This window comes from Perna viridis, chromosome 5 (assembly GCF_037379345.1).
Source record: "Perna viridis isolate PV_CMFRI_1.1 ecotype Kerala chromosome 5, ASM3737934v1, whole genome shotgun sequence".
Taxonomy (NCBI): Eukaryota; Metazoa; Mollusca; class Bivalvia; order Mytilida; family Mytilidae; genus Perna; species Perna viridis.
Genome location: NC_142449.1, coordinates 18,464,834 through 18,488,729, shown reverse-complemented (window position 1 = coordinate 18,488,729; position 23,896 = coordinate 18,464,834). Strand labels below are relative to the sequence as shown.

General features: G+C 31.6%; 1 protein-coding gene and 1 long non-coding RNA gene across 2 annotated transcripts; both read right to left on the bottom strand.

Moving 5' to 3' along the window:
• Window positions 1-4,125: 4,125 nt before the first annotated feature.
• Window positions 4,126-22,465, bottom strand: LOC148616373 (survival of motor neuron-related-splicing factor 30-like). The gene is made up of 7 exons (XM_088583349.1): window positions 22,391-22,465; window positions 10,490-10,555; window positions 9,345-9,490; window positions 8,508-8,595; window positions 6,280-6,350; window positions 5,381-5,507; window positions 4,126-4,798 (listed from the first exon to the last, which is right to left on the bottom strand). The coding sequence occupies exons 1-7, from the start codon at window positions 22,442-22,444 to the stop codon at window positions 4,652-4,654; spliced, it is 699 nt and encodes a 232-aa protein (XP_088439475.1). The 5' UTR covers window positions 22,445-22,465; the 3' UTR covers window positions 4,126-4,651.
• LOC148616374 (uncharacterized) lies at window positions 17,941-22,104 on the bottom strand. The gene is made up of 3 exons (XR_015922180.1): window positions 21,342-22,104; window positions 20,182-20,220; window positions 17,941-19,970 (listed from the first exon to the last, which is right to left on the bottom strand). It is a non-coding gene; the product is annotated as an uncharacterized LOC148616374 (long non-coding RNA).
• Window positions 22,466-23,896: the final 1,431 nt, after the last annotated feature.

Here is a 23,896-nt window from a genome sequence, read left to right as displayed (position 1 = left end):
AGGAGTAAGGAAATGAATTAAGATAAGACGCCTTTTCTTAATTTATATATAATTACAAATGAAAATGTCAGCCTCCATACCATGACATACGAGATGATTCTGATTTTACCATTGTTATTTTTCCCGTCTCAGATGGTAGTATTCCTGAAGCACCCTCCGAATGGTAACTGACCGATTTCACTGGTATTTGTAGTTAAGTGTCAGATTTTAATAAACGTAACTGTTACAAAAAACTTACAAAAACACATCGTCGGATTAAAAATGTAATTTAATCGCTCCAAAACTATTTTCCCTGTGCTTGAATTACGCAAAAAAAAAAGACTACCAATTGCGCCAATTTACCTTTAAATATCTTAAGAGGTAATCATATATTTCACATTAAATATGAAAATAAAATATTAGTCAAGAATATTTCTAAAAATGCCTAAAAGATGTAATCCACACCTGACAAGATAGATCTAGATCAATCCAGTATGTATATTGTACTGATAGACCCTTTTGTGGTAAGTTGGTGAGCATGCTCAATATACACTTCCGCGAGGTAGGGCTTGGGTAGAACAAAAGAATTTTCCTCTCGGAAGTGTATATTGAGCATGCTCTACGCCTGCTCATCGACTACCCCAACGTCAGCACAAAAGGGTCTATTGTATGTGTGTGGTTAAAAAGGGTTCACTAAATGTACGTACATTGAACAAATGTGTAGAGTGGTCAGAAGATAAAAAAACAAGGGGCTCCCAGGAGCCTGAATCGCTCACCTTCTTGAATTTTGCCTTTCAAAGGCAATAAATTAAACAAGTAGTTGTCCAACAATTTTGACTAAAGAAGTCTTTGGTAGGACTATTACACGATCTTTTCAACAGTTGAAAGTTTCTTTTAATCTATCATAGTTTTCAAGATATTGACTGAAAACTATTAAAAAAGTCATTTTTCCCCTTTCAAGGGCAATAACTCTTACAAGGAGTCTGAAGACTTTTGTAGTCCTAATAATATGGATCATTGCAGGTATTGAAAGAATTTGGATAAACATAACAGTTTAAGAGATATATGTGAAAAACTACTGTCTGACTCTTATGTTCTATTTTTAGTAACGGTGGCCATATTTTTTTACGAATCATAAATTCCCTCATCAGTTCTATGCTGTATACCCCAAGGAACATTCATACCAAGTTTGGTTTCAATTGGTCAAATAGTGTCAGTGGAGAAGATTTTGGAAAGAAATAACATTAAAAATAGCAAAAATGGTTGAAAAGGGCAATAACTCCAACATGGCTTAACGGATTAAAGCCAAAATTTGACCAGAGATGGATCCCATCATGCTGAACACTTTTACCCAATCAGAATTCAGCTAAACCTAACGATTTAGGAGATATATGCGAAAAACTACTGTCTGACCCCTATGTTCTATTTTTAGTAACGGCGGCCATGTTTTTTGACGAATCAAAAATCCCCACATCAGTTCTATGCAGGATACCCCAAGGAACATTCATACCAAGATTGGTTCTAATTAGACAAGTAGTTTCAGAGGAGAAGAGTTTTGTATAAGTGTTGACGACGACGACGACGAACGCCAAGTGATGGCAATAGCTCACATGGCCTTTGGGCCAGGTGAGCTAAAAATGGATGTCGACATTGAGAAAATCGAGTCAAAGAAGAAGTTCACAATTCGCATCCATCGATGTTTGTTTTCATGGACACTACGGAGAAACTACAGGCCACAGCACACTTGAAACTCCGGAGCACAAATGCACCAGCTGTTCGATAAGTAAAGAATTTGAAAAAGAAGCGACTCTTTTTGGGAAATGTCCGGTGAAATTTGCGTATGCCCTGAGCTACAAAATTCAGCCATACGTAAACTACTTTTTTTTCTTCGTGCTTTAAACAAGAAAAAAAAACAGTGCTTCAAAGAACAATGTATATAGTTTTACCTGTTATCGGATCTAGTAATAAAATAACTTTTAAATGAACTAGGCCAGGATAACCTGTTGGTCTCTAGCCCGAAGGGTACATGTTCATACGTTTCGAGATGTATGTTTTATTGTATAATTTCACTATTTTCAATATATATTATCATCATTGTTGCGTTTCGCCATATCCGAGGACGTCTAGAAGCCTGTAATAAAAGAATGAAGAAACGGTGGGACATCTTTTACCAGAGTCTAAAAGATGGGACAACATGGGAACCTTAATGTGATTGAAGCCCTATGTCAAAGACATAGCTACACTGAATGGGGAAAAAATAGCGAAGAGACGACGCTGCAGATAATACTGGGCATGGCTATGTTACAACGACAAAATATAGGTCAATAGAGACGAAATCTCCAAAATTGAATACCAAACAAAAAAGATGATCTAATCCGAAGTGCTAGACGTAAATTTTAGTTGGGTCTACAGTAGTTACAACAAACGCAAAACATACTCTGGTCGGGTCGGGCATTGGTGTGTAGGGCAGTTAACCCTCTTTCTGTTCACCATAAACGTGTCACGTTATAAAGCACATCAGCCGCTTGAATAAGTCTCGTCCTCAAGTTATAGGCTAGTGAACAAATTGGGGACATTATTCACCATGCCTGTATCGGCGAAGTGGTACGTATGACGTACCATAATACGTATTTGTTCATGTTTTATGTGCGTCCTACTAAAGTGTTTAACTTTTTAATGGAATAAACTTGTATCATACCCTTGATGAGATACTGAAACAGCTTAATTTCACCTTTTAGATGTATTTTATCAACGATGGAGCTTTTAATGCCAATAAATTACTGCGATAAACACCCAGTCTTTTAACCGTCGATATTAGATTGCATTACGGACTGTATTGAGAATTACAAACGCTGTTGAGGATTCTATAAGCGGTCCGACATACATGTACATGTAGAAATGTGTGATCGTCCATATTTAGATTTTAATTAAGCTGACGTTTGCCAGACAGCAATACCGGTGCAAACCGATTAGCTCATATCCAAAAGATATTTTAGATTTTTAAAGAATTAAACGTAACATACTGTAATATTTACCTTTGCACCCAACGTTTCGGTAAAGAAACAAATGGAAATATGCCGGTGATGGGCTTTTTTGACATGCAGAGGACATCTGGCATGGTTATCCAAACAAGGGATGTAAAGACACAGAACAGAAAAGATTTGTTTTATTCAACTTAGTCCGAATATTTTTCGGGAATGCATTAAAGCCGCAATACATACCGTCCAATAATTTATATAATGGAATTCTGCATTTCAGTAGCAAATTAATCAGCTTTTCCGTACTTATTCCACTAAAACTTTAGTTTTTATTGTTATTAATTGACTTCAAACTATAACTCTAAACGTTTTTCATTAAGTATTGGCTATGATAAAAATTTTGTCTATTGAAAAATATTTTTTTATCCATTGAGATACAACAAAATTATCTTAACCAATCAGATTACAGTATTTATCTCAAATTAATTATTAAAAAATGGATTGTAGTTGAAATTGAAATTTTAAAAAGTTTTTTTTTGCTTGTTAAATTGTTAGGTTACATAACCCATGATACTAGTTTGGTCTGAATCAGTTTGCAAGACCATCATTCAATTCTGTAACCTTTTGAGCTATTTCAGCTTATTATTTTCTTCTGTTGTGACGGTTCCATATGAATCAGGTCACTATTATTTCATGTACTTCTTTGTCATTATATGGTAGTAGAATATGTTTACCAACCGCTCCAGTGTTAAAAATTTGTGCAAAAGTTCAGAAAAAAAATGATTCTCAATTTGGCGAGCTCCTGAATAAATGTAACATGCTTGTACGATTTTACCAAACCATATGTGAAGATGGATTTAGCACCACAAATGAATTGGATATAAAGGATCTGAAAAAGAGTCATGATTTAGAGTAGTGATTAGTTTTACACCTCAGGTTGACCTTCCAATACATCTCCACATCCATAACAGATTTTATATCAATAGTCGCCTTTAGTTTAACAAATGAATACTAACACGGTACCATCAAAGCAACGGGAAGTAATATTTAATTCCAGACAGGTAAAATGACAAGTTTTAGTACTCAAGAAGTTTTGCTATCAAGTATGGCTTACCAGAGTTAATAAAATGCTTTGCAGGTCCCAGACCACAATGATAGAAACATGGACTTACAAGTATATTTACAAGTTTTTATTTTGATAAATATTTACATCTTTTTCATTATATATATACAACAGTTGTGGGAGGATTTTAAAGCCAACATTATTTTTCTATCCTGAAATGATGATGAATTACACATCAATGATTTATGTTTACTACAGGTATAGATAACAAATCCTAACTTAAAGAACAATAAGTAAAAAATAATTTGTATCATTCTTCCCAAAATTCCTATTAAAATCAGTATATCCAATTTGCAATGATAAAAGAATGCAATGCATCAACTTTGGGTACATTAATATCTGAAGACTAAAAATCAATTTAGGTTTAAAAACAGTACTTTCTTCAGATAACAGAAATTCTGAGAAGTAAATACATGCATATACATGTTTCCTTCTTGAAGAATGAGCGACCATACTTAAAAACCAGAGACATACACATCATAACACTACACTATAATGTGACTGTACTTAAAACCCGTTTTAGCTGTACCACTGATGAAATCCAAACATATTAAGTTTAATATATCAAGGTTCATTTCTTCCACTTCTCTTGATGAGTGTATTTGGTCATTGGTCGTCCACTTAGTCCACAGGTGCCAACTCCCACTTTTCCATTAACATGATCAGGTGTTGCAAATATACTCTTCTTTACTTTGCCCTTGTTTGTTTTGGAAAATGCCTAAAAAAAATAAAATCTACGTTTAAAATGTGCCAGAAAAATCATTGTGAATTTTTTTTATTTCCAATTAGAAGTTACTAATTAAGTTTTTAAATAAATTTTAAGCTCAATCCTGACTTCCTCATACCTATTATACACCACTTAATTGAGACAATACTCACTGACTCATCAGAAAACTACCACAGAGATAATATTCTCGATTTTCAAGAAATTAAGGCAAAATTTTCATTTCCAATGGCAGTTTAATACTTAACATGAATTAGACAAAAGCCATACTGGAATGTTCCAATGATAAATGTCTGTAAGGATATAAACAAAGTTTCTGAAAAAGTCAGATGTTTCTAATGAATTGAGTATGTGAACTTTTCAATGGTCTATCCAGAAATTCTTAAAAAGGGGGCCCCACTCCAGTGATCTGTAATTTTTTTTCGACTTAATCAACCAAAAGTTTGGAGCATACAGTAGTCCCCTAAGATCCATCTTTGCTATTTACTAAATACTTTTATCATGATAAATCAACTAAATTTTACTTTTGTAAATTCATAATGTCCATTTATAGTTACGTCATTCTCATATGATTACCTTTGCATTAAAATCCAACCATTTATTTTTCTCTTGTTCCCTTTCTTCTTCCATCTGTTTTAATCTTTGTGCTTTTTTCTGTGTCTTTTTTCTTTTGTATTCTCTTTGTTCAGCTATTTTGTCTCGTCTGTAGTGGAAATTTGATATAAAATTGTGAAAAAAAACTTATTCAATTTTTAAAAAAATATGATTAACAGTATTTATTGAATTAAGATTCTACTAAATAAGAAAATCCTATTGGAAGCTGTCATCACTAAAAAAAAAATACATGAAAAGTCCTATAACTCTAAGTAATGATTAATACTAAACAGTGTAACAACTAGACCAATGCTTCAATGGGCAAGTGTCATATCAAATTAAGTCCTATAGCTCCTATTAAACCATTATATCAAAACGGCTGGATAATATGATTGCATTTACGTAACATGATTGCAGAATGTTCACACCAAGCAGACGGATTGTTCTAGGTCAGAGGGGTGTTGGAACCCCCTTTATACACCTGGATCCACCACTGCCAACATGGCTAAATAGATAAACAAGAAAATCTTACCACAGACAGATCTCATCGTGCTCAACACTTTTGTCCTATCAGAATTTGGCTAAACTTGAGGATTTTTGAGATATATGTGAAAATATTCTGTCTGACCCCTATGTTCTATTTTCAACAACAGCGTCCATTTTTTCTAAAGATCAAAAACCCCCACATCAATTTCTACCCAGCAAAGCCCAAGGAACATTCATAGCAAGTTTGGTTATAATTGGTCAAGTAGTATCAGAGGAAATGAGTTCTGAAAAATTGTAAACAACGACGGACGGAAGCCAAGAGATAGCAATAGTTCTACATGGCCTTCAAACAGGTGAGCTAAAAATAAGGCCTATTATACATGCAACAGACTTACTTTGATTTGTGTTTATCATCTTTAGACATCCCTGGCTTGGCATTGGGATCCACAGGCTTCAGTAAGGATACCTGGGTAATAATAAAATACTCTCTATAGTCATAAAAGGTATACAGCTGATATTTAATGATTTTTCATAACATAAATATAAATTTATCAAGTAAAAGACAGAAAACAGCATGGTTGTGTGTTTAAAACCACCCCTGGTATTAAACAGCTGTTTTTAACTGGATATTATCATCTTGGTCAATGCATCCAAAGTGATCAAGGGAGCCTATGACCATAGATAAAAAGAATATCCTAAAGTTTTGTGGCATTTGCTTCAGGCATTTTTCAGTTAGAGCTTGAAAAAAAAAAAACACTCCCTTTTTTAATGCTAATACTCTTTAACTCAAAATCTAAATGTTCAAAATTTATCTTAAATTAAAGGGAGCTTTCTTCCATCAAAATGTACAATTCACCAAAGTTTTATTTAAATGGTTTCACAGCATTTTGGAGTTACATTAATTGTACAAAGTGATGATGACAGACACAGTGTGAAAAACCACCGCTCGGCAACTCACCAAATACAAGTAGAAATGTAATTTGGCGAGTTCTCATTAGCTTACACTCGCCAATTTGGTGACCGTCATTTGATTGGCGAGTTCCAAAGAAAGTTAACCAGCCAACAGGTTATTCAGTAAAACATTTGTTAACATCCTACATTAAAAATATGTTCCCTACATTTTTTATACAAGTTTAGCTTGAGTATGTCAAACGGATATTGGAATGATATGCAAAATTGTATTGACTTGTAAAGCATTGTTTACAATCTGCCATTTTAATTTAAGGTAAACAGGATGTGCCAAAAGCTAGACAACAATTCCGATTTCGTATCAGTATTCAAACGAAATTATCTTGGTAATTTATGATATGTTACCTTGCAAATCAGTTGTTTATTGTCAAAATAAAAATGAAAAAGAAGCAAATGATAAACATTTTCTTGTTTCATGATGATGAATCTGTTCAAATATAATTCTATTTTTAAAATAAGAGTTCAGAAATTAAGAGTACTTATTTTGTTACTGTAAAGTACATGAAAAACTTCGATGGGAGGGAATATTCGAAAATGGAAAAGTTTTTGATAAAGTTAAAAACAAATGAAAAGATAGTTGAAGAAAGAAAAGGAAAGGCAGAAGATGGTAAAATCCAAGAGAAAACAGATGATAGTACAGAAAAAACCCAAAAAATGTCAAGAGCATAGAAATTATTTGAATGAATCAAATAATTTGGCTAGTTGAATTTATATTTGGCTAGCAAGATCAATATTCCACTAGCCAGAAGGGCAAGTTGGGAAAAAAAATTATTTCCCACACTGCAGACATATGGAAAGACAGTAGTATATCATAATACATCCCATCAAAACTGAAGTCCACATAAAAAGAAACTCTGTAGGCTTTAATCATCAAAATATAAATCCCTTTACACTTGTATACAAATCAGGGACCATATATTACAAATGTACATCCCTGTGTGCATGGTCAGCCTTTGTTAAATGAATATACACCCCTGACACAGTAAATATATGAACTAGATTAATAGGAAGTCTTTACATGCACCAGTGCTACTAAAGCTTTGAAATATTGGAAGATTTAAATATTTTTAAAGAAATATTTTTTCTATGTAAGGATTCTATTTTTAGCACAATTTCAACTGTGCAAACAATTGTTACCAAGGATACTGACAAATTTATGTAACTGTTTCACAGTTATGATTAGTATTAGTTAGTTATTAGTTAGAACTGGGGAGTTCAATAATAACCTAAATAATATTTTCAAGTATAAATATTGCCAACAAGCAACAACAAAATGTAGTGATCTATCACCCACATTTGGTTGACATAAAACTTTGATGTACAAAAATAAGTGATAATAAACTCTGAATGTCATTTTACTTCAAATTTAATGAGAAGTAAAGGAATTTCCAGCAGAAATTTATCTAGGCATATGACCTTTATTGACCATCAACTATGTACATTAAAGTCACACATGAGAGGTCAAAACAAAATGACACTAGATCTTTTTCACCTTCCTAAAAAGTCTTTTACCAATGATGAAAATGGCAAGTCCGAGTGCTGGTAAAATCACTAACTACAAACAACTATGATACATTTGTATGTTGAAATCAGTCAGTTGCTCAGATACAGAATAAACTGTGATTGCATATGTTGTTAGTTCAATATTACTTACATTTGTAACTTCTGTGGTGTCCCATCCATCAAATGTCACAGTACAAGTACCATCATCAAGGATTTCATCTATCTTACAGTTAAAATACCTGCAAATAATTTAATTTAAATCAAGCTTTCTGATTGGCTGTCTCTCTCTGAGCAAACCAGAATATTGCATGTAAACAGGTTTGGTACTGTGACAACATTAACATTGATAGGTCAGCCATCCATGATTCAAATAATCTCAATCAAAATAATGTTTTGAATATGAATCCATTCTTAATTAGAAATTAAATAATAAGGAACGTTTAAAATTTTTTCACACACTCAAAATAACCTGGTTAGGATTAGCTTATCCTTTACATAAAATACTTTGTAACCCATGTTACCTCATACAACCTTCTAATTAAAGTAAAAGTGTTCTTTAAATATCAGTTGTCCATTATTGTGGTTCAAATGATTGTTTGTTTGTTTGTTGGGGTTTAACGTCCGAGCAGCAATATTTCAGCTATATTCAGACGATGGTTCAAATGAAGTCAAGCCTGCTATCAAGGCAGTGTTCTAAGATTTTTCAAAAATTGAGGTTTCATCAGGAAAAATCCATATAAAATCAACATTTCCACAGTCAATGACTGCTTTCCTAACAAAACAAATCCTTACAGCATATAAGTTTCCAACTTGCCACGGGAAAGTGTAACTAAGTACCTAACTTTCCCTGACCCAAATTTCACTTGCCCCAGGTAATGGGAAATAGGAATCCTAGAACACTGCAAGGGAGCCTCTCTTAACAAAAAGCTTCTCTTAGAAGACAAATTTGTTTTTCTCCAATCACAGAACATGTATTGAAAGGACATACCCTCCATCTTCAGACCAGATGGCCATACAACTATCACCAGGTCTCCAGTTATGGGTAGACACATCTGTTGTTTCAGCTTTCAGGACCTCAGTAGCACTTGGAGGTAACTTTGTCCCTATCAAATCTACTGTCAAGTCTATCACTTCCTGTTAATATACAAAGGGAACACATATTTTAGAACCTAATTTGCAAATCCATAAAGTATGCATTATATTGCATGTTTTAAAAAGCTTTTTGGTAAATGATATCTGGATACATTTTATCTTGATGTTTAAATGTATCACAGCTGAAATCATACAGCTAACTATGACAAGAATTTTTAAATATCACATCAAGATCACAACTTTGATTAGTCATTCATTTTATTCACTTAGTTGATTTAATCAGGGTTGCCAAATGGACTTAAGTTACATTTGTAATACTATGAATGAATAGTTATATTTTGTCTGGCCTGTTTGTGTGTATGTGTGTTACTTACGCTCGCTATTTTAGTCTACTCTTTCAAACATTATAACAGCTGTCTGCTGTGTCATGTCTAAAAATATACAAATCTCAACACACATTAAATCTGAATATTTCTTCAGTTCCTGGGTTTAACCAGGAACAAATTTAAGATGATGTAGTTTTTTTTAATATAAAACTCTATTGTTCACATTTTTTACATGTACACCCAGGTTTGGTACAATTTTCTCTGCATCAATTTGAAAAAGTTAAGTTTTCGAGAATGTAGCCTAAAGTTATATAATACAATTTTAACATAATCTGAACAAAACCCTCAAATAGCATTAATCATGTAAGGCTAGAAAGGCCCATAAAGCATTTCACTTGTGACATATATGTACAACGTACTTGTATAGATTAAGCAAATCTTAAAACATATTGTTTCCACAAATTGGTCAGTTTAGTTTTGGATTTTCTTTCAATCCAAAATTTTGTGCACATCTCTTAATAAGTGAGATTTCAAAGGACATCAGTGCAACCTAAAACAAAAATTCTTGGGACGTGCCAAATTGATTCGAAATTAAGATTAATAAATTTGACATATCTAACTTCTCACACAATGATGAACAAGATGGTATGATACCTACTTCAAAACACTCTTTAATGGATAATAAAGGCAGTCATATTTTGCAGAATTAACTAACCTGCAAGTCCTTCTTTAGCTTTTGTAAATCTTCATTATCTGGATCGGTTGTTAATGATGCTTCCACCTTTAATACAAAGAAATATCATGTACAATTGTATATAAGATTTCAGATATTTTGTGTTTAAATGAGGAGAAAAAAAAAGACCCAGATTTCACTACTTCCTTGAAACAAAACAATCAGTTAAAATGACATTGTTGAAGTCTCAGGAATCGTTCAACAGTTACATGTAGTACTAATGCTGAGTACATGTAGTACTAATGCTGTATACCAATTTTTAACTAATTTTCATGAAAAAGTCTTCAGTTATACTTGATATCAACAACACAATCCAAATACACTTAAGTTTAAATACATCTACTTTTTAACATTTTCTTAGACAAGAGAAATCTTATGACTGAAAGTCTGGGGGTCTTGAAAAAGCTTGATTTTGTACCATTCTACAAAAATGTACTTATATATGTATGTACAATGTATAGATTTTCCAAACTGTTTGGGTTAACGTCTTCAAATTATTTATTTCAGTTACTAAAACATTTTGAATTTTACAGGTGAAATGGTATGATATTGTTTTGAATATGGTCTAAAATGTGTTACCAGTACCTGTACCAACTTTTTCTGTACCAAAATAATGTTTTGCCAAATAATTAATACGGAATGTTACTTTCTGAAAATTGCACGAGATACTGTAGTCCCTCATATGTGGCCACCCACACTGCAATCCAAAAGTGGCTGCATAAAAGAGGTGGCCTCTCTTGAGAGGTTATGCCAATTTCAACATTTCATTAAATTTGTTTATATGCTTCTGTTACATGTACATTGTTATCTACTAGTACACAAATTATAAAGAGTTTTATTTCGAATTTGTTACAAAATGTATGTATATGTAATGTATTTTTAAAGCAAAGTGACAATTAACTATTGAATAAAGTTTTGTTTATCTGTACCGTATTTTTCGGACTAAAAGTCAATTTTTCATCAGCAAGTCATCACTCATTATTTAATTACACTAATTCATAATTCAAGGGGTAAACTGCAAGACAAAAGCTGTCAATCAAACCAGCTATCGATTGACAAAAATAATTGATCCATGTCCTATCAATTTTATGAATGGATACGAGTATGTTTTATAAAATCTATTGAATCGGAAAACACAATTTTAAAACTGTCAGAATACAAACTATAAAAGATTCTTTACTGGAAAAACATTATCAAATCAAGCATTATTAAGTTATCGGTCTTTTCATATGCACATTTATGCCCACTTATGATATGTCGTAACACATTCACACATGGGGCTAACTAAAATCAAATAAAGTTGTGACCTAAATGGCTAACTGCAAACAGATTATAAAGGTAGCAACTCTTCTTTGTAATTTGAAGTAGATGTTCATGTTTTTATTATTAATTACCAGTCATAATTATGACCTATTTGTCATACCAATTTCACACTTCGGTACCCATGCATGCAATGTTTACAATTTCGTACACCTGAGCTTCAGAGTAATTGACTCTCAATTTAAGAACTTTATTGAAAATATTCTGGGGAAAACGGTCATCATGATATCTGCGGACACCTACGGTTTATATGCCCACGATGAACATGGCCGGAAACAAGAGGCTAAATATTTGTTTTTCATTCAAAGTTGTGGCCGATGATTGCATCAGAGGGGTGGCCATTTATAAGGCTCAATTTGTACTATAAGTCATTAATGCAATTGAAATGTGGTTGCATAAGACAGGTGGCCATAGGTCAGGGGCTGTTTCAGAAAGGGACTACTGTATGTAAAGGTCTGTTTCAATTCATTCCTAGTCATGAAAATGATTTATAGTTTTTCTAATATTTATCATTAGAACAGTTTTTCAGTTTTCTAAAGACCTAAAATGTGTAACCGGAAGTTGCAGTACCCAGCTTATAATTAACTTTTTCTCACTTTCCTGTCCAAATTTTGTCCTTTTTTCTAAAAGTATTCACAGGTTTAAACATCACTAAAAGACTTTCAGTCAAGTTTTGAAAGATTTGATGGTGTTTGAAAAAGAAGTATCAGAGCTTGAATTCCATATTGTACCTAGTGTCAATCCCTGTACCAGCAAAAAATAGATACAATCTTATCCAGAATGAAAAATGAAGTCTTATATCCAGAATCTTGTACCATTTTATTTGAATTTATCATCCTTGAATGTTTTGATTATGTATTGTTCTAATGTGGTATATATATCTCAAAAGTGAACAGATAACAAAAATTCCTGACTTTTATTTTGGGTACAGGAAATTTCAGATCCTTTGAAAACAGAAAATAGAATAAATATCAATTTTTTTAATAATATTTTAAAAAATAATTAATTCTAGCATAGGCTAAAGCCATGATGGCCCGTGTCATCCTGGTTTGCCCACTTTTAATTACTTGTATAAATAAACATAAGGGAATATGTTGTTTTAACAATTAAAGTCTGTTTCTGAATTGTAGTATATATTTACCTGTATTTTACCTGTAAAATCTTGTAAAAAATCCTATAATTTACTATTGAATGAAGTGAAATATAAACATTTTAATAATAAATCTTTTGCAGACTCTTTAGAAATATGCTCTATTTTAATTTGTAAAATTTATACAATTTTGATGAAATACCTTAAATATCCTAAAGTAAGTATGATTTGGATGAAATATTTTTGAACATGTTCTTGTTTTATTATGATCTATATATATTGTAGTGCTTCATATATTTTGTTTTTAACATATGTATCTTTAATTTTGTTTCCATAATATAAATATGCATTATATGTGCTATTATATGTCTGATATGCAATATATTAGTTAAGAGTACTTTCAATGTTGTTGCAGTCAAAATCAATTGTTAAAATTAACTGTAATTGACTTCAAATGAATTAAATATTAAAGTATATAAAGATATGTTATTCATCTTTTTTTTTCATATTTATACATTAAAAATAAACTATACAGTTAAACAAAAAATCCTCTACATACATGTACAAAGAAACATACATATATATAACACCTTTCTATTTAGAACAGACTATAAAATTTTATGGTTAGTAAACCCTTTGTCTTTTTAGTTAATTTAACTAATTGGTAATTGGTATAATTAAATGTGGGCAAACCAGGATTAAACCGATGGCCCATCGACAAAGGTGTTCAAACCTTCAGCTGGGTTTGTATCTCGTAATAATGAAAAATATTGGTAAAATATTATTGGGTGGTCTCACTAATTACCGACAATAAGCCTCAAGAAGCAACAAGAAGCAACAAAAAGTTTGAATTATAAAAAGATGAAAAAATAGAAATAATTGTAAGAAGTTATAAATCCCTGGTTATATTAAAAAAAAAATTGTTCATGCGAAGTTGATAAAAACAGAGACATTACTACACATTGATGTCTCTGGTAAAAATTTACCATATAAGGTTGAAAATTTCGAGAAACTAATATTAATCAAATATGTCATTTAAAATGACATTTTAAAATATAATAAAGAAACAAATTGATGAAAAGGGTGAAAATTTGCAAAGATTTCAGTTTAAAAATGCTGTTTTTACCAAAAGATCAGGATATATGTTATTTATTTCTTTGATGTTATATGCTATTTTTATTTTTTAAAAATATTTGAAATCATTCTTAAAGAAAGCAAATATGTCAGGATTCTAGATCATTTTAAATTCAGCCAATCGGATTAATTATGATATTCATCTCCCACCAGTCAACAAGGTATTAATCACTTATGGTGGCATGTGGGCTTTCCCGGCACATGGTACGTAAAATTGTTAATTGAGGTAGTTTTGATATTAATTACCTAAACGAAGCCACTCACCCTTTGATTTCACAATCAAGAGTTTTGGTAGCTAGAATTGTTATTGTAAACTTCAGAATCAAACACATTAATTATTTTGATGTAAAAATTAAAAATGATATTGGCCGTAATAAGTTTTTTTTAGCATCATAATTTATGAAGACATAGACCAGAAAACTAAGTAAAGTAAAAACACTGTTGATGATTCTAAGCGTGGTTGTTTTGTTAGTCAATTTTATTCAAAGGGTTACTAGTACAGAACTTGTTTTTCTACCAAGCTGACTGATGCCAAAACTTAACTCATCTTATACATGCATTCAATACACTCAAGCAGAAGAAGCTACATTTTCTACTCATCTTTAACATAAATACTGGACCCAAAGCAGTCACTCTGGTTCTTGCAAAAGTATGACTCTGTGCGTTTGTAAGAATCTTTACTACGTATTTGCATATGGTTTCGCTTTCTTACGCTGACATTAATACCATCAGTGTCAATGGATACCCTCAGGAGCAGGGCTTCCCCTTGGGCAAGGGAATAAAAACTTTGTGAGATTAATACAATCGGTGTTAGTCCAAACCCTTAGGAACAGAGTTCCCCCTGGGCAAGGGAAGGGTTTTAGCTAGGATTTTGAGGGCTTTAGTCACTTTTGGGTAGAGCACGAGCGACATATTATGGGCAGCAGAATTTTGTAAATAGTCAATAGTATCATGAACTAAAGACATAAACACTCTTAATATATTCATTTTAAGTTTACTGATACAGGCATAACAATAAATCATACAACAAAATATCATTTTCTATAAAAAAACGCGTGTCACTTAATAAAATAAAATAGTTACTATTAGAAAAATAGTAAAATACAATTTTTTTTCCCATCATGACAAAGCTTTGATGCATTCAGACTAAAAATAGCTACTATTTGACATAAGCTACTACATGTATTATAGTTTGACCTGACACTCAAGTAGTAAGAGAAAATCATCCTGTCCTTTGCAAAACATCAAACCTCAAATGCCCTCTTCAATCTAAAACTCCTCAAATCAGAAGGATAGAGACAGATCTTAAAAAGTGAATTGATTGATGAAACCTTGAGCCTGTTCCTAAGATAGGTCTTGATCAGATAGTATCTACTAAATCCCCTCTCAGTCATCAGAAGTAAACAGAAGATAACGCAGAAACTAGACAGATAGGATGGAGGTTGGCCACATTGGCATAGTCAACTGTAGAATGTTGCACTCAGTAAGTGGTTGCTGTGTGATATTTAACTGCTGTGTGGTAATTTTTTAGTGACCATTGACCCCAGAGCATGAGTAGAAGTGAAGACGTTCGTAATCATTGAGATTTCGTTTCAAGAAGAAGAGAATCATAAAATAAATATTTACCGTTGATTAATACTTCTTAACTGTCCGCTATTGCGTTAAAATTAATTGAAATCCATGAGATGACCAGTCATACATCTGAGACATTGTTTTTGTGTGCATTTAAATTTCTAAAAATAGATAGCTACATATGTTGTGAGGTTTTCGAAGGGTTTTTTTATATGGGAGTAAAATTGGTCGGTATCCGTTTAAGATCGAAATCTTTTAACACGACTAATCCTTAAAATATGGATATATATAAATTATTTTAAACGTACTTAAAAGCAGAAATGTCTGGAGTCAACTCGAGGCTTTTTTCGGCAGTCGAAAACAACTCGCTGAAGTTGAGTGAGAACCCTGGGATTATCTTTTGGTGTCCTAATGATCAAACGATTGATAAATTGTTGTTTCACACCTGGTTGACCAGTTAATTACCAAGCTTGGGGTCATAAACTTGTCAGAGCGTAAGGCCAGGTGAAATTATGTAACTTTCGATCGACAGTTTTTAACAACATTTTTATTTAAGGTGACGAAAATTTATCTGAAATACTTTTTGAATGGAATTTTTTTATACACTTTTCAAATTTTAAGTGACAAAAACAATCTAAAACATTTTCGTCATTTATAAAATCCTTTCGTAAATGGCGAAAATGACGAGCGCTAGCTAAATCACTGGCAAGGGAGTGAAGCTGTATAATACCATCGGTATTACAAACCCTTTGGTACAGGGTTTTCCCCTTAGGCAAGGGAATCAAAATGGCAAAGTTTCCTTGTGGAGACTGTGACAAAAATTGCACAAACCTTTATGTTTACTGTGAATCATGGTTTCACAATAAATGTCAAAAAATAAAGAAAGACCAGTTCACTATCTTAACACAATGTAGAAGTACAGACTGTACGAACTGTTGTCACACAAATGGCATCTTTGATTACGACCTCTCTCTAACAAGTTCAGCAAGACATGGACACCTGACCATTTTATACCATTGGTAAAAATATGTGCTGATATACCTATCATAAGCATAGAAAGCAAGGAAGAATTTCCTCCTTTAAATAGCACTTGTAATAACTCTAAATTGGTCTGTCCTGCAATATTTGAAATGCATAAGGTCAGCAAAAACACACTCAGCTAAGAAGTAAAAGCTATGAGAAAATGGATGTGGCAAATACATCTCCTGCACCCTTCAACACAGTCAGTGAATGTTGTATATATATGTAAATATTAATAAAAATTAAAAAAAATAAATAAATAAAAAATCGCACGACAAAAGAAAAATATACAAATTTAGAAAATTCATAAATGATATTCCCAAAATTTAACATGAAAATGATTTGAGTAAAATTCAATGCTTATCTTTATTAGTATAATTTAAAATTCAAAGAAAATGGTTTTTTTTGTTTTATACCTTTTCCAAATTGGCAAAGCACTCCAGATGAGACTTACAAAAATAAAATAAAAATTATAAAACACAAGTCACTTCAATATCTAAATTCAAAAACTGAACAAATTACAAAATTATAAAACAAAGAAAATCCGAAGAAATAATTTGGTCTTTTACATGTCAAAACATGTGCCTCAAAATTTTTTAACATTATTATTTCATTTTAAAATTAAAAAAAAAAACAAATTCAAAAAAAACAAAAACAAAACAAAACAACAATCATTTTGGAACTTTGGTCAACTTTAAGCACATGTATAATGCAAAAACTACAATAAAATGATATGCAATTATTCCGCTATTTTTTAACAAAGCATTACTGATGAGACTTCAATAGTCAAAACACATGCCTCAAAATTTTTAAACACGTTTACTTCATTTTAAACTAAACAAAAATAAATTTAAAAAATAAACACAACAATCATTTTGAAACTTTGGTTAACTTTAAGCACGTATATAACGCACAAACCACAATAAAATATAGCATTGGAAATTTTGATAGATACAGATGGGTAACTTTACTATTAAAGTCACAAAATTTATTTAACTCAAAGAATCATTTCCTCTTCATTCTTTTGTCACTAACTTTTGTATTTTAAACCTTACATGGCAAATTCATATGCATGTACAAAAGTTTTTTTTTAATATAACTTCTTACATTCTTCTCCATTTTCAGTTCTCCTATTAAAAAAGATTTTTTTCATCTTTTTAAAATTCAAACTGCAAATAAATAAAGTCTATCTCCTTTTGTTGGTATTTTTTTTTTAGTTTCTTGTGGCTTCTTGTCGGCAATTAGTGAGACCCTTATTCATTGGGTACTGGGGAATTTGGTACAGTTATGAGTTCCACATTTTAGTAGGGAGGTCAGTCAAAATATGAAGTATATAGAAAATGTACAAGTTTATATTAGTTTGAAAGAGCCCAAGAAATGTAACTTACTGGTGCAAAAATTTTTAAAATCGGTCAAGGGGTTCAAAAGTTATTACAATTTAAAGTTCAAAATTTTGGTCATTTTTCTTGCGAAGGCAAAAGTGTCACATTTTGGGCACTTCTGTGGCCCACATAAGTCAAACAGGTAAAGAAATTCATACATTGTGTCTTAATCATTTAAATAAAGCCATTTCATACTTTGATTTAAGCCATTCAGGAAACTTGTATCTTAGATACAAAGAAAATTACACTTTTTTAAAATTGGCAAAAAAAAACACTTTGGACTTAGTTTTTTTTGCTATGTGTCAACAGCATCGTGAATTAAAGTGCCATTTTTGGATATTCATATTTGGAAATTGGAAGGTAGTAGAAATCTGATACTTTGCTGTTCTTTCAAGAGTAATCCATTAAACAGAAATAAATAAACAAATATTATGTCAAAACCTCTGATTTGTTTTTCATTGGAATCAGAAACACTGCGGCAGACGCTCTTTTTTTAAAATGCGTTTTTTCAACAAAAAAATACATTTTTGCTTACTAAGAATTCAAAAAAAATATTTAATTTTTTCCGTCACTTGTTTTGTGTGGCAATAAAGTTGCTTGACTTGAAAAATCATGTTTTTCAGTTCAAAAAAATTTTTTGAGGTCAAAAATTTACATTTTAGGGTAAATTTTAGAGCTATTTTCAGTGGAAAAAATGGCGAAAGGTCAGACAAAAAAAGACATTTTGAATTTAAAAGCAGTTTTTAGCACATGACAGTTATTGTTCTTGTGATTAAATATGTAAAAACATATTTTTATCAAGAAATAATTGAATTATATTTAAAAACCAACAAGCAAATGTTGAAAAATGGGTGTAAATCGAACATTTTTGAAAATTTCAGATTTAAAGAAAAAACCGCATATTTATGCTTATATTGATCAAAATATCAACCTACCATATACTTATGTGGTACCATTTTAAAGCTTAGAATCTAAGCTATCACATGAAGATACTTTCATCTTATTTTGCTATAAAATGTTTAATGTGGATGAAAATTTGTTAGGCCTATACCTTAAATGAAGCCAGATGATAATCAAAATAAACATACATTTTTGCCGTAAAAAGTGGCAAAATAATATTATATCAAGGTCTGGTCAATTCTAAGATTCCTAATGTAGTCTTGTAATGTTTTCTTGTTTAAATAGGGTCTTTTAACATAATAATAATCTCATTATTATGTTAAAATTGAATAAAATTTCAAAAACAAATGCTGTTTTCCAAAGAAATTGAGAAAATTTTTATGAATACATTGACTTGAACCAATGCGCATCCTTTCACTATGGAACTTTGAAGCCCTAGCTGTTTCCTCATGTGTACTATTATGTACATTAAATGATAATAAACAAAATATCATCATTTGATTAAGTTTAATGAACTTTTCGAAGTTTCCATTTCAGGCCAGAAGGGTTTCTTCACCAGGATCTACGATGTCTGCCAAATCTACAAAAGAAATTATGTACATAAGGACATTACACCTATTAACATCATTTACCTTATCAATTTACTTACAGTTAGTTTACTTTCTATTAAATCATAATCTGGTTTGCTAACAATCTGAAAAAATGTAAAACTTTATTTGATGTTGGTTGCTCACAAAGCGGTTGACAAAAGATGTGGTGAGGAGTTAAAAACACCAAACTTCCTTTTCCAGAATAATTATCTTCATTTCAAAACAAGAAGATTGTTTTATAAGGTTATATTAATGTTATGTTAAATAACTTAATATGAATAATTTCGCTGCGTGATCCGTCTGGTTCTTCTATCAAGTGTTGAACTCTCTTACCAATCAGGTTATCGGGTTCAGGTGTGTCTGGAACTACCCTACTTACTGTACCCCACATGGTCCTACCTCAGACTCGGCCCATATTCGTCTCATAGCATAGCCCACTATGCTCCTCATGCCATCTGAAATAAACAAGTAGTGGAATTCAATGAATATGTACTGTGAGGCAGTTTTAAAGCAGAGTCTAAACACAAAACTAATCGACAGTTCTTGTAAGTAATATATGATTCAAATGTAAATGCTTATTTGTTACCATAATTAAAAGACTCAAAAGTTTTATTATTAAAATAAATAAAGCTACCAAACTAAATCAAAGTATAAAAACTAACTTACCATGAATTCGAAACATCTCCAGAACTCAACAAAATGAAACTAAAATGATGAAAAACAAACAGAAAATAAAACTAAATCATAATAAAATTTACATCAGTGTTTACTTTTTATATGACAAAATAAAATAAATATTTAGGCAGCCTGTTTACTAATACTTTCTTCTGAAATAAATCAATAATTAGAAGAAAAAATATAGTACAAGTATGTTTAAATATACATACAACAAAAGATTGGTATTATGAGTCAATCAATGTGATCCTAAAAAGGCCAAAAAAATATTAAACCATAATTAATTAAAATTTAATGATAAATAATGTATATTACTAGGATTTTAAACCTTTTCCAAGCAATTGTACATGTATATGAATATTAAATAAGTAGAGCATCTACAATCCTCTAAAAAATGAATATGTAAGTTAGCTGTTAAAAATTGTACAATATGAATATATAAAGTAAACTTAAGAAGATGCAGGTCATATGTAAAATATGCAATTGCCACATATATAAATCTCATCAAATAAGTTCTATTTATCAAGTAAAGTACAAGCAGGACTACATTATAATTGTTCTAATAAAAGTCATAATTAATATATATTAACTGATAAAATGAAAACCAGAAAAAAAAGTTGTGTATCATTTGAAGAAGCAATTTAAGGTTGATTTTTTTTCTACATATGATAATTTTGAATAAATAAAACAGTTAAAATAAATATAAAGAAAGTTTATGCTTAAACATGTGAGTTTCATATAAATTGGGCACTACATATAAATTAAAATTGAATTATCAAGGAAATTAAATGCAATATGTGCAAATTCTCCCAACCAATAGAAAAAAAGCAATGTAAAATACAGAGACTTCCGATAATATAGGAAAGTCGATAAAGTCCGAAAGATTTTGAATGGATTGCAATCAAACGTTGGGAGAATTTACCTCATTACATATTCATCGTTTAATAAAAATGTTATGGAAACATATTCCAACTAATGCTAAATGAGAGTAATCTTTTTTAAATCAGCTCATGCAGAATCAAACGAAAATCAGACCTTCCAAGAAGGTGAATATAGTTTTTAAGCTTGCAGATGATAAAAGGTCATTCTAGAATTTGACCTTACGGAAACAGGGCGATTAGGCTTATATTAGACATAATTTAGGTACTTACCGTAAGTGATTGGCCTCCATGGCCTAGGTCCATCGTTGTCTGCACCACCAGTCAAAAATCCGTCCAGAAAACAGTCGGTAAAAGGCATTTATCCACGAGTGTTCGAAAATCTTAACAGAAGCTATGGCGGATCAGTAACATCCGGTTAGCAAGAACGATAACCGGTCCCGCTTTAATTTTTGTGAAAACCACGCCCTGACCACCCTAATATCCAATCGATTCCGCAAGCTATTATTGTTTTTCTTCTGAAACCAGGGTTACGGATGGACGCAGAAAGGATTAAATTTTCGGAATCCGACTGTCAGTGCATTCCGGGTACGCAAAAACTATTTTTTTTCAACATGTTTTTCCTTAAAATTACGTAAAAAATATGTTTTGTAACCAAAAAATTAGCCTGACAACCGGATTATCAAAATTGAAGATATTTCCAAAAATTTGAGCCTTAAATGAAGAAAATCGGTCCAGTAATAGCTTGCGGAATGAATTTTGAAATAGGTATGATCTTTGACACATAGTTTTTCAGGCGGCCATTTTTCTCAAAGTATCGTCACTTCAAACGTTTGTACCAAATGACCATCAACTCCAATAACAATGAAAGTTGTATATTTAGAAAGAGAAATGTCTCATCTTCAATTACATATATTTTTTATTGTCATGCAATGGATTTTTAACCATTTTCTAACGTGTTAAAGTTGACTCAAAATTGAGAATTTTGCTCTCGCAAGAATATCGATAAACGCACTACCGACCTCCCTAATTTTAGACCATAACTTTGTGTTGAAATAACCAGAATTTTTGTGTAAATGTTAATATTGTAACAAAATTAATTTTCGCCAATTTCGATGGTACATCATTGCTAATCCCTTTAGGGATTCGGCGCTGGAGATATATATTTTTTTTGTTTTGAACACCACTTGATTTCATCACTACATGTGTGAGGAAAAAAGGCTAAAATATTTCATGATCGATCATTATTCAAATATATCTTTCGATTCATTAAAATCTTTATAAGTTTCATACAGCTTATGTACACAATAAAAACGTTATACCTGCTGTAATTGAAGTTTATAAGTAGCGAGATTCGACGGCAATTCGTCAGCCATTGTAGAAGGAGAAGAATTGAGATAACCGGATGTTACACGATATGGATATTTCGGTCCAAAAAGATAGGATACATGACTCGCCCCATGCAGCTGGAAACAAATTTTCATTACTAACTATTTTTTAAATATTTTTTTGTACCGACGTGACCATTGATTTACCGTTTGTGACACTATATTCATGCAGCATGCGAATATATTCAGCAATCACTTGACAAATGATGAATCTAATGAATAAATACAGGTATCACCAACAAATATTTCTAATTAAATCAACACGGTAACTCCATATGATTGTGGGAGCAAGCCCCTGTGTCCGTATTTAGGACCAAGGTTAGACTTGTCCCGGTGATTTTTTTCTTTCATGTCCTTCCCCACTTAAATCATCCATGTTTCCTTTGGTCTCTTTTTACACCTTAGTACGGACTCAAAACATATATGGTCAGCAGGAATACAGTCGAAATTCCTTTTTTTCACATGTGCGACAATTGACTGGAAACATAAGAAAGAGGAACAAGCCAAAACAGCAGAGGAAAATGTATACCTTTCACAATCCTTTGAGACGAACATCAGAGAAATGAGAACTTAAAGCACAAGATTTTCGAAAGACATTACACCTTAGTGAGGACAAAGATACTGACCAAAGATAGGGATGACTGTCGGAGATGTGTCGAGACAATATACATGCACCAGATGTACGAAGAGGACCATGTAATTACGTAAATGAATTATTTTTAAAAAATCAAACAATACATGAAAACGACTTTTAAAAAGCAAGTGTTTGTATGCAGACAACGAAATATCAAAATTAATGAAAAAAATTCAGAAACATCAAAATCCAAGTATACATTACCGAAACGTGAAAACCTGAAAAAAAGCATGATCCAAATACATAATGGAGTCGACAGAATAAAATATAAAATTTAAGAGAAAAAATAGAAGAAAAAAAGAATATAGCACAAAACAAACTATGACAAAATGTTAGTGATTATTCAAATTTAAATAGGCGTGACTCCTTAAAACAGACACTCTATAAATCAGTCGAAGGGGAAAATATCAAAATATTCTGTAAAGCAACTTTTGAAAGAGACCTATATGCATCTATGGTCTATGGTCCAAACAAACAGAGGATAAAAAGGAGAGGAAATTGTGTACATACGCAAATTAAAGTTAACCATGTAAGGGATCAATATTTATCCAATAACAAAAGTTTTAAGCTCAGGAGAAGTCTTAGTAAATATAGAATTTCTGCACACCACCTTCAAGTTGAATCAGGTCATTAAAAGAATATACATGTGTAACCGTTCAACAAAGGATATGTCGGCAGTGTAGCTCTGGTGAGGTAGAAGATGAAATGCATTTCCTATTTCACTGTTCAAATTATGATAGAGAACAATTATATAGTGTCATAAAACTATGCAGATCTTAGCACAGAAAATAAATTTGTGTGACTTG